Source organism: Heloderma suspectum, chromosome 5 (genome assembly GCF_057233095.1).
Source record: "Heloderma suspectum isolate Gila_16-S chromosome 5, 16-S_ref, whole genome shotgun sequence".
Lineage (NCBI taxonomy): Eukaryota > Metazoa > Chordata > Lepidosauria > Squamata > Helodermatidae > Heloderma > Heloderma suspectum.
The window spans coordinates 117,228,861-117,245,983 of record NC_139462.1 but is presented as its reverse complement, the minus strand read 5'-3'; the positions used below and the strand labels follow the sequence as shown (position 1 = coordinate 117,245,983).

Here is a 17,123-nt window from a genome sequence, read left to right as displayed (position 1 = left end):
ATAGGGAACCCAGGAAACAGGTCACACCTGGCCATGCAGCTGCTTGTCAGCCATTCATTCCATTACTTATGAGCCACCAACGATGGGGGAGGGGTGTATGCCACTGGCTGTCCTTCCTGAATGGTTAGTGCCCCACTTTTGTCAAACCCCTTGAATTACAGCTGAAAGTCCTGACTTTGCTCCCATCTGGGTGTGTTTCCTTTCAACTTCAATGTGGTGGTGTACAGAGGCCAACTGCCAAAACAGTTATCCTTGTTCCGATATTTCTGGCCCTGACTGTACCTCTTCCAAACCACCCGTTATCCAATGTGAGTCTTCCAAAATCTTTACCCAAAGAATTTCCCAAGGGGTTTTCTTTTTATTTGCCCCCCCCCCCCAGCCCAAAGCTGTAATGGGAAATATATTCACAACTTTTATATGCAGTTCCCAATGAAAATCTAAATCTTTGTAATACAAATACTAACCTACAATTTAGAAGACAAAACAACTGGTGGGGAGTTGTTGGGGCTTTTATGGAGAAAAGAAATGGTGGGGCTTTATGGAGTGATTCGATTCTGTAATCCACGTTACAGAAATTAAAAAGCTGCATTTTTTTCACATAAGACTATGTACCTAAGCAAATTCAAAGACCTATAGAGACAAGAAGAACTCTCACTTACAAAAAGCGTGTGATATTGTAATAGGTCTACAGATAAATCTCTTAAATACAAACACCCATGTGAATTTACAAGGTTACAAAAAAACCCAGATAAGTCCATTCTGTTATTTAATCCTATAAGGAACATGGAGTGGAGTTTTGTGTATCCAACTGACTTGCCCCTGAGCCAGTAACAGGATAATCTAAGGACAATCTTCTAAAAACTGAATGGATCCATTCCAAAAGAAAAAAATCAGTAGTACTTCCCTATCCAGATAAGGACCAACTACAACTGGGTGGTTCCTTGGAGACAGACTTAGTAGTTAATTTATTATCATGCCGCCTGAGTCAGGATGAACTTACATTAACTTAGATGACTGAATAAGGAACTTTCTTTTGTGCCAACTCCAGGATATAATACCTTAAAGACTAGGACTGACATTCTGAAACTCAGACAGGTTTTTGGTGATTCACCTAATAATATTGTACATAAGTTTAGATCCAAATCCAAGTACACTCCTCTTACCAACCACCCTAATATTATTACCTTTGAACAAATAGGCTTATGAGCCACTGAAAAAATACTGGAAAAAATCCTTTACAAGATGGCATAGTTATAAGATCTCCTGGGGGCAAGGAGTCCCATGGGTTCTCCAATGATTTTGGGCCAGTGTGCACATTTGAATTTGATAACACAAAATGGCTGCCATGGAGTTTGCACATTCACAAAATGACTGCTATGGTGAACACAGTCACAAAGCATCTAATTCACAGAAAAGGAAGGTGGTAAGGATTAAAAAAAAAAAAAAAGTAACTTGCTCCAAAACATGAATACAAAGCAGATGTAGGATCTGAGCCCCAAAACACGAACTCACTCTTTTGAACCGATAGTTCTCTTTTATTCTGGATCACTCCCTAAATGATCTTCCTCCCTGCTCTTTGCCCCCCTCCACACACCATATACAGATCATTCTCCATTTTCTCACCCTCTTAGGTCACCTCACAGGCCTCTTTAGTGCCTCCCATTGCTTTCTGAAGCCCTCTCCATTCCAGGCCCGGTCACCCCACGTCATCCTCCCACACAATTGAGTGACCCCCAGCCTTCTCGCAGTTTCCCCCCTGCCATCCTCAAGTCTACCTTTACCAGGCACCAGCAATGGGGTCTGCCCCTCCTAGGTTCTGTTGGAGAATTTTTAAGCCACCTGTTTCTCCCCTCTCAGTCAAAGGACCAGAGACGGTAGTTGGAGCGGATGTTTTATTCAAAACAAACACTAGGGCATGGTACAGTCAAGAATGGCTCAAGACTAGACCCTGAACAATTAGCTTACATGAAGTTTTATACACACATGAAAAAAATACATGGACAGCACATTCCTCTTTAATATGATTGATCTTCAAGACTGAAACGTTTCAAGCATGCGCAGAATCATCAGCTAGCCTTTCCCCTTGGATGTGCTAATGGTCAACTTATGTTTGCCTTGCAGTGAAAAGGGAACTTACAGAAATTGTTTCTCAGGCAGAAGAGACACGCTTAGCCACAGATTTATTTAAGACAACTTGTGTTTGCAGTTGTCTGCTTTCAGTTACCTTTTGTCATTTCAACAGTTAAAGAAAGTGTAAAAGGTGAAGCAGCTTTTGGTTCATTAAGACACGATCGGCTGAAATGACAGAACAAAATGGAGGCACAGAGGCTAAGAGATTTCTGTCACGCTTCCCATCATTTTGTTTATTGCCCCCAGCCACCCACCATGTTTACTTCCTAATAATGTCTTTGAGTCCATGTGAGGCCCAGAGGCATTCAGAGGAATAAAGATGGCTGGAGGCCAGTGGATTCCCTTTGAAGCATTCCCAAGCACCCACATTTTAAAAAAATTAAATAAAAATAATCACAGGTTATCAGCAAGACTTTTTGTGGATTGTATCTACAGGTGCATTGGTGCCTGCAGACAACACATTGCCAGCCCTGCATGTTGATGTATTCTCCAAGCTATCACTCACCATGGTTTTTATAGAAATGAAAATTGTGTAAACTTCTTCGTTTGTTAATTATGTTATTCCCAGAAGATCAGTTTTAATGTTTTCCACAAATATTCCTTTAGTCCCTTTTTCTCCCACATGGTGGCAGTATTTCACCTTAAATTAAGTTTTCATATGAAGAAAGAATTCAAGCTATAATTATAAAAGTATCTCAGCTGTTTTTTTTTATTATTATTTCATTCAAAAATTACATCCTGCCCTTCAATGCATACAAACCGGTTTTGTGGGATCGGTTCCAGCTTCTTCCTCCTGATGAAGTGGACAAGGTGCTTTCATCGGTACGGCCGACCAGCTGCTTACTTGATCCTTGCCCATCTTGGCTCATTATGAGCTGCAGAGAGAGACTGGGTGAGGGGATCAAGGCGGTGGTGAACGCCTCCCTTGAGGAGGGAGTGATGCCATCAGCCCTCAAGGAGGCAGTGATAAGACCGCTCTTAAAGAAGCCCTCCTTGGATCCTCAAGTTTTGAACAACTTTCGCCCAGTCTCAAATCTGCCATTTTTGGGCAAGGTGATTGAGCGGGTGGTGACGGTGCAGTTGAAGGCACACTTGGAAGAAACTGATTATCTAGACCCATTTCAGTCGGGCTTCAGGCCTGGGCATGGGACAGAAACGGCCTTGGTCGCCTTGGTGGATGATATGAGGAGGGCTCTGGATAGGGGTGAATGCTCCTTCCTTGTTCTCCTCGACCTCTCAGCGGCTTTCAATACCATTGACCACGGTATCCTCCTGGACCGCCTGGAGGGGTTGGGCATTGGGGACACCATATTGCGGTGGTTCCAGTCCTTCCTCTCCGGCAGGTACCAGAGGGTAGCACTGGGAGAGGAGGTTTTAGACCCGTGGCCACTTACTTGTGGGGTGCCACAGGGTTCCATCCTCTCCCCGATGCTATTTAACATCTATGTGAAGCCGCTGGGGGCTATCATCAGGAGGTTTGGGGTGCAGTGTCATCAATATGCGGATGACACGCAGCTCTACCTCTCGTTTAAATCTTCACCAAGGTTGGCCGTAGAATCCCTGTCCAAATGTCTGGAGATGGTGAGTGGCTGGATGGGGAGGAATAGGCTGAAGCTGAACCCTGACAAGACCGAGGTACTTTTGGTGGGAGACAAGAGGAGGCTGGGGGATGTTGACCTGGTGTTGAATGGGGTACGGCTACCCTTGAAAGACCAGGTCTGCAGCCTGGGGGTCATTTTGGACTCCCAGCTGTCCATGGAGGCTCAGGTGTCAGCTGTGAGCCGGACAGCGCTGTATCAACTCCATCTGATACGGCGGCTGCACCCCTTCCTTCCCGACCATCTGCTCCCATCGGTAGTACATGCCCTGGTCTCCTCTTGTTTAGACTACTGTAATGCGCTCTACGTGGGGTTACCCTTGAAGACGGTTCGGAAACTGCAGCTGGTACAGAACGCGGCGGCTCGCCTGATTAAAGGCAGCCGCCGGCGAGATCACATCACTCCAGTGCTGAAGGAGTTGCACTGGTTACCAGTTGTTTTCCGGGCCAAATTCAAGGTGTTGGTTTTGACCTTTAAAACCCTATATGGTTCCGGCCCAGCCTATCTTAAGGCGCGCCTCCAGCAGCACCAGACAGGCCGCTTAACAAGATCAGCCTCGGATGGCCTTCTCTCTGTCCCATCAGCCAGGACAGCTAGACTGGTGGGGACGAGGGAGAGGGCCTTTTCTGTGGTGGTCCCCACTCTGTGGAACTCCCTCCCTAGGGAACTCCGTCATGCCCCCTCTTTAATGAGCTTCCATCATGCATTAAAAACGTGGCTGTTCAGGCAGGCATTTGGGGTGGGTTAGGGTATTTTAGAAAATGTTTTTATGTTAGAATTTTATTGTTTTAAACTGTTTTTATTGTATGTTGTACATCGCCCAGAGTGGCTGGGTGACCAGCCAGATGGGCGATTAATAAATTTAATAATAAATAAATAAAAGTAAATAATAAGAACCCTGCTGTACCAAAGGCCCACCTAATCTAGCAAGCATTCTGTTCCAAAGTGATGAACCAGATGACCCTGTGGGTAGCCCACAAGCAGGACATGAGCACAGTAGGACCTTCCTGCTTGTGTTCTCCAGCGGCTGGAATACAGAGGCAACTTACAACTGAGGGCAGTATCCAATGGGGTGCTTACGCTCCCACTGATTCCCTTCTGCAAGCAGTACCCACCACTTGTGGAATGGAGATTTAACGCTTCCAGGGGGCAACCAAAAATGAGTGAAGACGCTCATTTCTGGAACAGGGTGGGTCTGTGGAGCTTGCATAAAGGAGCTCCGCTGACAGTCCTGGAGCCAATCTACATGGCTGATTTAATGCAGAAGGAGAGCACATCAGGGTTGTTTTTGACAGATGATTCTGGTGCCTGTCCACAGGCAACCAGCAGCTTCCATCTTGAAAAGCCTCATTTTCGGAAAGTCCTTTTAGTCCGTATTTTTTACTTAAAGCGGCTCCTGCGTGGTTCCGCTGCAGTGTGCCCCATCCCCCTGCATTAAATCCTGGGCGTGCCTCTGTGATGTGGCTGTGACCTGGCAGTGACATGGTCAAGGGGAGCTGCCCCTCCCCCTCCCATTCACTATTTTTCCCCATTGGTAGTAGGGCGCACATTTTCAAGGAGTCAGGATAGTGAAGCAGTTGCTTTGGCCAGTCAGAGTAACTAGCCTGCCTTTCCAATTCATAAAAGTACTACAGTGCTTTTTCTAGCCTTCACAATTGCACAGTAGTAGCTTTCATGATTCACAGTATGTAGCCTTATTTCAAAGCGCAGTAGCAGGGGGGAGCTTGGACAGGGGTGGGAAACAATACTCTCTCATTCACTGAACGGCACCTCTCACCAAGGGGAGAGGCAGTTATGACGGTAGAAAGCCAGCAGGGGGGTGAGGGCTATCCAGTGTATTGCACTGAGTGCCACATGTACGGCTATCTGCCTGCTGGACAGAAGTAATGGGTGTGTGCTCGGTGTAATGAGGTCCTGGCTCTCAGGGAACACATTTGTTCCTTTGAGGCCAAGGTGCTGACCTGGAGAAGAGAGGCAGAGAGGTTGGTGCTTTTATCATGTGATTGACATTGGTTACTCAAGGAAATGTATGGGTCCTTTACATGACATCGTCAGCCTCCAGGGCCTCTCCCATGTCTTCTGAGCTTCATCCTGTTTTTTTAAAATAGCAGAGATAATGAGGTATTAAAATACAGCACATTTTTCTGAGCTAGGCTACAGCGCCATCTAGTGGCTGTATAATGAAATATATAAAATTCACAGATGTGGCGGGGAGAGAAGTGCACGTAAAGGGCCGAGCTTAATTCCACAAAGAATCTGGAAGCAGAAGCCCTAGTAAAATTGCGAGAGAAAAAGCCTCTGTGTGCAGAAGCCCATAGTTATGCCCCAAAAGTAAAGTACTAGTACTGCTGCTGCAAGTAATCCTCTTAAACAGCAGTACAACATCTCCCAGGCTGTTCAGGAGAGAGAACAGATTCTTAAACATGCATCATGCCTAATGTGTTTTCATAGCATCCAAGTGCTATTCCTGATAATTCAGATTTTAAGAGTGTCTGTTGTGTTTGTATCTTTCTGCAGAGATAAAGACTGCCTCAAAATTTGGGAAATGTTGCAAAATGCATTCATGTATAAGCACCCATGCAATGTGACAGAGGAAGATTATCAGCCACTGATGGATTTGGCCAGTCATTCCATCCCATGTAACAAGGTAACAACACTAGCCTTTTGTGCCAGTTGATTCCCAGGGCAAGGTTGTGAGTGACTTTATTTAAAATTATTATTTCCCCCTTTCTTGTGTGATGTCTCTGCTCTTCACTATTTTATCAAGATTTGTCATTGCTGTCCTCCCAAGAAGTAAACGTCTTCTGATTTCCTGGCTGCAGTCAGCGTCTGAAGTAATCTTTGCGCCTAGAAATACAAAGTCTGTCACTGCCTCCACATTTTCTCCCTCAATTTGCCAGCTATCAATCAAGCTGGTTGCCATAATCTTGGTTTTTTGGGGGGTTTAACTGCAACCCAGCTTTTGCACTTTCTTCTTTCCCCTTCGTCATAAGGTTCCTCAGCTCCTCCTCGCTTTCAGCCATCAAAGTGGTATCATCTGCATATCTGAGATGGTTAATGTTTCTTCCAGCGATTTTAACTCCAGCCTTGGCCTCATCAAGCCCAGCACGTCGCATGATGTGTTCTGCGTACACATTGAATAGGTAGGGTGAGAGTATACAACCCTGCCGTACTCCTTTCCCAATCTTAAACCAGTCCGTTGTTCCGTGGTCTGTTCTTACCGTTGCTACTTGGTCGTTATACAGATTCCTCAAGAGGCAGACAAGATGATTTGGTATCCCCATACCACTAAGAACTTGCCACAATTTGTTATGATCCACATAGTCAAAGGCTTTAGAATAGTCAATAAAAATAGATGTTTTTCTGAAACTCCCTGGCTTTCTCCATTATCCAGCAGATATTGGCAATTTGGTCTCTAGTTCCTCTGCCTTTGCTAAACCCAGCTTGTACATCTGGCAATTCTCATTCCAAGAATTGCTGGAGTCTACCTTGCAAGATCTTGAGCATTACCTTATTGGCATGTGAAATAAGTGCCACTGTTGGATAGTTTGAACATTCTTTAGTGTTTCCCTTTTTTGGTATGGGGATATAGGTTGATTTTTTCCAATCTGTTGGCCATTCTTGTGTTTTCCAAATTTGCTGGCATATGGCATGCATCACCTTGACATCATCATCTTGCAAGATTTTAAACAGTTCAGCTGGGATACTGTCATCTCCTGCTGCCTTGTTATTAGCAATGCTTCTTAAGGCCCATTCAACCTCACTCTTCAGGATGTCTGGCTCTAACTCACTGACCACACCGTCAAATCTATCCCTGGTATTATTATCCTTCCTACACAGATCTTCCGTATATTCTTGCCACCTTTTCTTGATCTTTTCTGCTTCTGTTAGGTCCTTGCCATTTTTGTTTTTGATCATATCCATTTTTCCTGGAATTTACCTCCGATGTTTCTAATTTTCTGGAAGAGGTCTCTTGTCCTTCCTATTCTATTACCTTCTTCCACTTCTGTGGATTGCTTGTTTAAAAATAATTCCTTACCTCTTCTGGCTAACCTCTGGAATTTTGCATTTAATTGGGCATATCTCCCCCTTTCACTGTTGCCTTTTGCTTTCCTTCTTTCTTGGGCTACTTCCAATATCTCAGCAGACAGTCATCTTGCCTTTTTGGTTTTCTTTTTCTTTGGGACAGTTTTTGTTGCCGCCTCCTAAACAATGTTGCGAACTTCTGTCCATAGTTCTTCCAGGACCCTATCTACTAAATCTAGTCCCTTAAATCTATTCTTCACCTCCACTGCATATTCATTAGGAATATTAGTGAGCTCATATCTACCTGATCTGTGGGTCTTCCCTATTCTCTTTAGTCTGATTCTAAATTGTGCAATAAGAAGTTCGTGATCTGAACTACAATCAGCTCCAGGTCTTGTTTTTACCGACTGTAGAGATGTCCACCACCTTTGGCTACAAAGGATGTAGTCAATCTGATTTTGGTGTCAACCATCTGGTGAAGTCCATGTATAAAGTCATCTTTTAGGTTGTTGGAAGAGAGTGTTTGTTATGCATAGTGAGTTGTGGTGACAAAATTCTATCAGCCTATGTCCTGCTTCATTTTGTTCTCCCAGACCATGCTTGCCTGTAATTCCAGGTGTCGTTTGACTACCCACCTTAGCATTCCAGTCTCCTGTAATGAAAATAACATCTCTTTTTGGTGTACTATCCAGTAGGTGCTGCAGATCCTCATAGAACTGATCTACTTCTGCATCTTCAGCATCTGTGGTTGGGGCGTATATTTGGATCATTGTGATGTTAAATGGCTTACCCTGAATTCAAATTGAGATAATTCTATCATTTTTTGGATTGTATTCAAGCACTGCTTTAGCCACTTTATTATTAATTATGAAGTAATTTCCATAATTAGAAATTATGGAAATTACTCCATTTCTTCTGTGGTCCTCTTGTCCACAGTAGTAGATCTGGTGGTCATCTGATGTGAAGTGGCCCATTCCAGTCCATTTCAGTTCACTGACACCCAAAATATCTATATTTCATCAAGACATCTCCCCAATAACTACATCCAATTTGCCCTGGCTCATAGATCTTACATTCCAGGTTCCTATGGTGTGTTGATCTTTAGAACATCGGATTCGTCGTTCACCACCAGCACCATCAGCCGCTAGCCGTCCTTTCGGCTTTGAGCTAGCTGCATCATCACATCTGGGGCTAGTTGAACTTATCCTCTGTTCCTCCCCAGTAGCATTTTGACCATCTTCCGACTTGGGAGTCCCTTCTTCCAATGGTACACCGACATATCTCTGGTTGTACTGATCCATTTAGTTTTCACGGCAAGAATACTGGGGTGGGTTGCCATTACCTTCCCCAGAGATCGTATTTAGTCTGACCTCTCTGCCATGACCTTCCCGTCTTGGGTGTCCCTTCACAGTTTAGCTCATGGCATCATTGAGGTGCTCAAGCTCCAGCACCATGACAAGGTAGCGATCTCCTTTGCTAGAGCAAAGCACATTTACAGCACATTTACACTGGAGTAAAATCCCATTGAGCTCAATGGGGATTACTTTTGATTAGGCATGCATAAGATTGCACTGTTAATCTCTTTGTGAATGAAATGACATCAAAATGATTATTGCCATTTTGAGGCAGCCCTAGTTTACTTTATGACTTGCTATCTCTATTAGGGTGTGATCCTATGCCTATTTAGTCTGGGAGTTATATGGTTGGCTGGGGGATGCTGGGAGTTGTGGAACTTATTTCCATCTAATGATGCATAGGATTGCACCCTTAGGGCATTTCTACACCAAATTTGGCTGTTTTTGTCAACTAGAAAATGAATGGAATCTGGTTGTAAAGATCAACCTAATGTGTTTGTTGTTTTGCAACCACACTCGTATTTGTCACCAGCAGCCATATGGTTAGTGATAGTTGTAACATCTGAGTCCTGGCTGATGCCAACAGCTGCTGTTATTTTCAATAATACTGTGCCAACACTCTTTCAGTACTGTTACACGAACACAGGAATAAAGTTTCACACTTTTACTGAATATTAAGATGGAGAATGTAGCAACTAGAATACCCAACTATAAAAATCCCACAAGAGAAAAAGTGCAGCAATTACATAAGATAAAATATACACAGTACAAGATTTAGAGTAGAATCCTTATGGTCCCTAGACAGCATCCCAGGGATCACAGGATTGTCTAGAGAAACCCCTCTTTCACCATTCACAGAGCTATGACCTCAGAGGATTTTTAAAGGATATAGTCAGAGCCCTCTTTTTGGCTCCTCCCAACTACCGTGGAGACATGTATGAGAATGGAAATGGGGCATTCTGGGGGCAGGGAAGGAGTGGCTGAGGATCTGCAGGATTGTAATTATAGCCCCTATAAATGTAATTAAATTATCCATCATATGCAGGTGCTCAAAATAAATATCTTATCTAAAAGGAGGTGGGGCAAGGGAGAAATAGACTTGTGCACCTTCAATACATTGGGGGCAAAAGGACAGACAGCGCAGACAACAAGCAGCTAAGAATGGCCTTTCATTTTCAAGGTGCTTGCACTTTCCATAAAATTTTGCTAAGTGCATCTAGACTATAAACAATTAATTCATCATTAAATTTTAAGGCTTGAATCCAGTGAATACACTGAATATCAGTGTTGTTTATGAGTTTCCCTCCTCCTCCCATCTGCAACCCGTTACACTCTCCTGAGAAGCTACATTTGAGGCATAGGGTAGCTTCCACAATGGCACTGAATGTGGCACAGGAGGAGCTGAAACTGGAGGGAATCAACAGAAATTAGAGGAGGACCCTATGAAATCATATATAACTTGTGACCAAGGGGATAAGGGGCTCACAGATTGAACTGTGCCCCTGAAACAGCCCTCCCGCAACACCAATAACCTCAAAAGCACCCATTCTAACTGCCAAGGCATGCTTGTTTTTCCTTGTACTGATGCCCAAATATTCTATGCTTCTCCGTCTGGGTCTCTCAGACTCTTAAGACAAAAAAATCCTGCACAGCTGAAAACGTTGACCTTTCAGTTACGAGCTGAAAACTGTTGGGGGAAACAGGAAGAGACATCATAGGCTGTCCCTACCATTAGGCAGATTGAGGTGGCTGCCTCAGGCAGCAGTTGCTAGGGGCAGCAGTGGTACCCCCTTCCACTCCCATCCTTTGAGCTGGCACCCCGGTGGTGGCGGTTCTTGCTTGTCTGTCAGTCTCACTTAGTGGGCCTCTTTCAGTGTGTCACAGAATGTTGCTGGGAAGTCTTCTTGCTGAGAGAGGAGGCAGCAAAGCAGCCAGCCCAGTCCACATGCTCCAGCAGGCATTGCTCTGCTCACATGGCACATGCAAGTACTGCCACTACAGTGCAGCATTTGTTTGAGCAGGCAGTGAGTACGTGCCAGGAGCTGTGGTGAGTGAGCAGGGGTGAGGTGCTGGAGGTCAGAGCTGTGTGTGACATGCAACCTGCCCTGCACCCTCTCAGCTGTCAGGTGCAAGGGAGGACGGTGCTGTATTGACTATATTTAAGTAACGTTCAGCTCCCAGTCCAGTCAGCTTCAGTACATGCAATGGAGGGGAGAGGCGCCATCTTGCCCTTTGCCTCAGGCATCAAAATGTCTTGAGGCAGCTCCGAAGTTCAATATTGCCCTAATGAATTCTCTATACCTGTGTTTACAATGATATATAATAATACTAGAGCTATTAATTCAGTATTAACTTTTACTTTCAGTCACTGTTTTGGAGCAAGACAAATGACCTTGTACATCGTTACACAAAAGCTAGTAGTAATTTCCTCACACTGGAGGACACTTTGCTAGGCTACATAGCAGATGGGTTATCATGGTGTGGAAATCCCTCCAGTCCAGGTAAGGAGAATTTCTTATTCTCTACAAGAAAGAGAGATAAGTTTTTTGTCCTGATAGTGGGGAGGGCAGAGATTGCATTGCATTTCATTCCTAAAGAAGGTTTGAAATAGAAAGGATTTATTAGTGGATTAGCAGCAGGTTACCAAGAGACTGAAACATGTCCCTTTAGGATAAAATATTCTATGAAAATACAATAGAGTGTGATTAGATTTTACACATCCACTTGCATGCATACCCCCCCATAAACACTTATGATTTAGCATTTAGTACTAAATAATTATATCTGTCTACCTATGCAGACACATATGCAGGCGCCTGTACACACACACACACACACACACACAATTAAAATTATGGAATGATCTCCCTGACGAGGCCCCCCTGGCGCCAACATTGTTATCTTTTCAGCACCAGGTTAAGACCTTTTTCTCCCAGGCATTTGACAGCATATGATAAGTTTTAATCGATCCTGGAATGTCTTATGGTTATGGTTGTTTCCTTTTGTGATTGTTTGTTTGAAGTTGTTTTAGATGTATGTTTCTTTTGTGTATATTGTCTGTTCATGTGTTTTTTATGTAAATGTTTTTTATTGTATTTTTAATGTTTTTAATCTTTGTAAACCACCCAGAAAGCTTCGACAATTGGGCGGTATAGAAATGTAATTATTATTAATAATAATAATAATAAATATAAAGCATTAGGGTAAAAGTAGAAAATATAATGCATTGGATCCTAAATCACCCTTCCATGAACAGAAGGGACTCGTTCTGTGTACATTAAATCTTAGGGGCAGTACATTAAATCTTAATTCTTCTTGCCTACTCTCTCATAGGGCTGAAAATATCTATTTTATAATTATGTTCAAAATATATTTCTTTTAGGAGTCAACTACAAATCTTGCCCCAAATGGACTGAATGTGAGAGTAACCCCAGTACAATATACTGGAAAATGGCATCTAAGATGGTATGTTCTATAGAACCCCAGTCAATAATACTAATTATATATTAAGCTTCAATTATCTATAATTTAATACAATTAAGGAGCAATCCTATGGCCACTAGACAGCGGCTAGATGTCCATAGGATACCTTGTTTCTGGGAACTGACCTCCCCCCACTTCCGCCCTGCCTTGGAGGCAGTGTAGAACAGCCCCGTCCTCCGCGCTCTCAAGAGGAGTGCGGAGCGCCTGAAAAGGGGCGTTTCTGGGGCGGGGATGGTGGAAATGCTGTATACATCCAATGTGTCATACAGCAGCCTCTTCCCCCACTCCATCCATCCGCAGTTGGCTGTCTAGCCAAAAATGCAGGGCAGGAGAACTGTGGAGAGAACTATCCCCTCCATGCTTCTCCTGCCCTGCTTTGGATAGAATTGCACCCTTAAATAGTTAATAAAAAAAGCGTATACCTTGACTAGCAGCATAATCAGGCAATAAGCCTTGAGATGTCTTGTTGAATCTGGACAGTTTTTTCTTCTCTTAGGCCAGGGGTGGACAAATTGTGTCCTTCCAGATGTTTTGGTCTAAAATTCCCTTCAGCTCTAGCCAGTGGCTATGTAAACATAAAGGTCAAGAATTTAGCCGTAAAAGCATTTAAGTACTTACAAGCAATTAAAAGTAGTGGTGAACTGAAATTGCCCTCCAGCTTTACCACTATGTGCACAGACTGGTTGGGGGGCATTTCAGACATTTGGAAGGCATGAAGCAGGGCTCTGTGCTTGCCCCACTTACTGGTGGCAGCAATTTCACTCTCCTCCTAGTCACAGTCTTTCTCCAATGCTTCCTACCCACCAGATGCCTGAGTGAAGGCAGGCTGTATTGTATCTTGCTCTCACTCTGATTGGCTTCATGACAATGATCTGGCTTCATTATATTGCCACATAGCCAATGAGACTTAATTAATAATGTCATCTGCAGCCAAACAGTAAGTAGAAAGCAAAGCACTGAAGAAAAATGTCACCCAGCAATATCAGGCTTATTATACAGCAATAACAGCACAATTGCTGCCTCCTTCAGGATGACATTAAGAGGCAGTGTTAGCAAAAACAGTGAGTGGGGGTCATGTCATTAAGACTTTCACTCCCCCAAAGGCCCCCACCCTCACTGTTTTGACTTTAAAATGATCTTCAGGGTTGTTATTTTTACTCATTCCTTTAAAAAGTTGTTTTGACTGGCTTTGGGGAATGTAGATTTTGTGGCGGATTGAGATGTTTTTCAGATACCATTAATAAAAAAAGAAAGCCTAACAGACATGCCTTGTTAAATATATAGTAGGTTGGGTCTACACTTGGGTTCTCCAATGTGATGCCCACCAACATCCCTCCCTGCCCCTCCTGATTTTTATTTTATTTCTTAAGATTTTTATTGTTATTTTTAACTGGGAAGCTGATATGCTGCAAAGCAAAGTGCTGTCCTCCAACGCTTTTTTTCTTTCAGTTCAAAAGAGTCATTTTGTGTTTTGGAGCTTAGACGCCCACCTCTGCCTTGTAATTAGGTACTTGGGCAAGGTACTTTTCTTTTAGTTTCACCACTTTGCCTTATGTTTTGTGAGTGGACATGCCCACCATGGCAGCCATTTTGTGAATGGGCAAGCCCATGGTAGCCATTTGTGAGAGCACACTAAAAATTCAAGCTGTGCCCTTTCCCCAGGTTTGGGGAAATATTGCAGAAATTAATGTTGCAAAAAGTAATGCTAATTTTGAACCCCTCAAATACCTATTCATTTTTTTTATTCGTAGTTAGGAATGATGCTACTACTTGTTTTAGTTTGCAGAAGCAGCCTGTGGTACAGTCCAAGTGATGCTCAATGGGTCAATAGAAGCTGGTGCTTTCAGAAATAGCAGGTATCTGTTTGTTGAATAATGTCTGTTTGTTGAATAATGCCTGCCCACTACTCATCTTGTAGTGGGCAGGCCAGCAACCTGCTTGATATATTCTTTAAGTGAATCACTAGATAATTACCCACGGTTTGTTAACAAAAGGCTTCTTTACAGGGGGCTTTTATCCTGCTGTTGAGATTGGTTACTCATGGAAGTTTATGGGTCCTTTAGATGCTATTGTCATCTAGGGCGTCTCCTGCACAAAATGACCTTTATTCCGTTTCTTTAAACATCAGAGACAATGAGCTATCAAATTACAGCACTTGAGTTCTGCTTGAGTTCCCTCTGTGAAAAGAGGAAAACCCACAATAATAGGAGCTAGACCACAGCGCCATCTAGCGACTGTATAATCAAACATATGGAAGACTCAGATAAGGGGGAAAAGGAAGCACATATAAAGGGAGTCTGTCGTGACCCTGCATTTAAAATGGAAGCAGAAAGCCCCATTTTAGGCTGGTGTAGAGATGCTCAAAGTGTCCCTGCATTGTTTATTGTAGTGGGAAAGCACAGAAACCAGCATGATAGTATTCTTTAGCATTTATTTTGATTTAGAATGCAGCTATACTAGTGATGTGGCGCCGATGTCAGTTGTTCTTACTTTAAGGCAGGGGAGGGCAACGTGTGGCCCTCCAGGTGTTTTGGCCTTGAACTCCCATGATCCTTCACCATTGGCTATGCTTGCTAGGGCTGATGGGAGTTATAAGCTAAAACATCCGGAGGGCTACAACTTGCTCACTCCTGTTTTGAGGCATCAGAGAGACACACAAGGACTCATAACAGACAACGATGAATTCTATTATTTACAATTAGACACAACCCAACATGCTAACTGAGCAGATTTGGGGACAGGGTGGGCTGTTACCATATTCCTTAAAGCAGGTATGGGGAACATGTTGCATTCCAGATGTTGTTGGGACTGCAACTCCCATCATCAGCCTTGAGCACCATTTTTTCTTGGAAAGGCGGGGTATAAATCCAATAAATAAATAAAAATCATCCCTCACTATGCTGGCTAGAGCTGACAGAAGTTGCAGTCCAACAACTTCTGGAGGGCCACATCTTCCCCACCCCTTCCTTCAAGGTTTGGGCTCCAATCCAGATGGCACTGTCTACCATTTGTAAGCCTCCCATGTTTTCCCATCACTTTTTCCATCTTTAAGGAGGGAAATCCATTAAGAAGAGAAAGATGCATGATGTCATTTTATTGGAAGCATTACAAGCCTACCTGGAAACACCCTAAATCCTATTGAAACGAATGGACTATTAGTCACAACCAACTTACAAATCCTTGTGACAACCCAGCTCTATGCATAAAGATATTTATTTATTTGTTTGTTTTATTGCATTTATATCCCACCTTTTTTCCTCTGGGAAGGAACCCAAGGCGGCATACATAATCCTCCTCCATTTTATCCTCACAACAACAACTCTGTGAGGTGAGTTGGGCTGAGAGTCTGTGACTGGCCTAAAGTCACCCAGTGAGCTTCCATAGCCGAGTGGGGACTAGAACCCGGATCTCCCAGCTCCCAGTCCAACACTCTAGCCACTACACCACGCTGGCTCTCAATGTGAATTCTCTATATGTGAATCAAGGCCTAAATACTCTGTCTTCTGGAACTATTTCTGACTGGTGATGATGGGATTATAATGTCTAAGGATTTTACCAGGTATATTTTGTTGAACCAGTAAATGTTTTTGAGTTCCTTTCTGTGCTCCTGCTCTTTCAGCATTTTGGGCAGCGTTGAGATGGTTAACTTAAATCCGGATAAAGTCTCCAAGGTGCAAATTTGGCTTGTGCATGACATTGATGGACCTCAAAGGTATGGCTTACCAGTACAGAATAAAATGCCTCTTTATAGCTATGGTTCATTTTAATGGACCATATCAGAATGGAATCTTGTTAATTAATAGCACTCAGGTTTTTTCCGCTCCTAAGAACATTTCCTTCTTCTTTAGTTGTCTTGCTCTGCTTTCTGTCAAATAAGCATAATTTGAGCAGCCATTTTAAAGGGTCATTTTTAAAGGGACACTCTTATTAATATACTACTTTGATATGCCAAGGGCATTGCCACATATTGAACATGTGTTTTTAATATTATGTATACTGTCCTATCCTGTATCACATTTTGTGGCACAGTCCTCTGCAGTTTGGGCTGGAGAAAGATTTAAAGGGTTTAGCAACTGAAAGCATATATCAGTTATACATCAGTTTAATGTCATGGCTTTCCGTGAGGAATCCTGGGAACTCTAATTTGGTATGAGTGCTGAGATCCTTAACCCACCCACTACCTTCACAGAACTACATCTGAAAAGGCTACCTGAAGAGAGAATGGCTGACTATTAAAGTAGTTCCAGTCTGCAATGACCAGAAAGCTGAAAGTAGTCTGACAGGATCACCATGGACCATGCTGCACACATTCATTCCACTGCTATCTCTGTTCACAGGCTTTACGAGCTTTTGTTGCATTTCAAAAACCTGCAAACCTGTTTGACAAAAGACAACAAGCACAAAAGAAATGAGAAATCAAGGGAAACAATGTTTCTACTATTCCATCATCAAGTTTCTTAAAAACTATTGTCTGTGTCCAGCTTTTTTTCCTTTAAACATGTGCTTCACCTATGTGGGACAAGTTAATGGG

The 17,123-nt window shown here is 43.2% G+C and overlaps 1 protein-coding gene across 1 annotated transcript in view; it reads left to right on the top strand.

Annotated features, from left to right (window-relative positions):
• The window catches only part of LOC146344301 (ADP-ribosyl cyclase/cyclic ADP-ribose hydrolase 1-like), a 36,877-nt gene that overhangs the window by 15,093 nt on the left and 4,661 nt on the right, over positions 1 to 17,123 (top strand). The window contains exons 2-6 of the mRNA XM_084857098.1: positions 6,246 to 6,375; positions 11,475 to 11,610; positions 12,492 to 12,574; positions 14,372 to 14,448; positions 16,212 to 16,304. Coding sequence (XP_084713224.1) covers positions 6,246 to 6,375; positions 11,475 to 11,610; positions 12,492 to 12,574; positions 14,372 to 14,448; positions 16,212 to 16,304 — 519 coding nt within the window. The remainder of the gene's footprint in view (positions 1 to 6,245; positions 6,376 to 11,474; positions 11,611 to 12,491; positions 12,575 to 14,371; positions 14,449 to 16,211; positions 16,305 to 17,123) is intronic.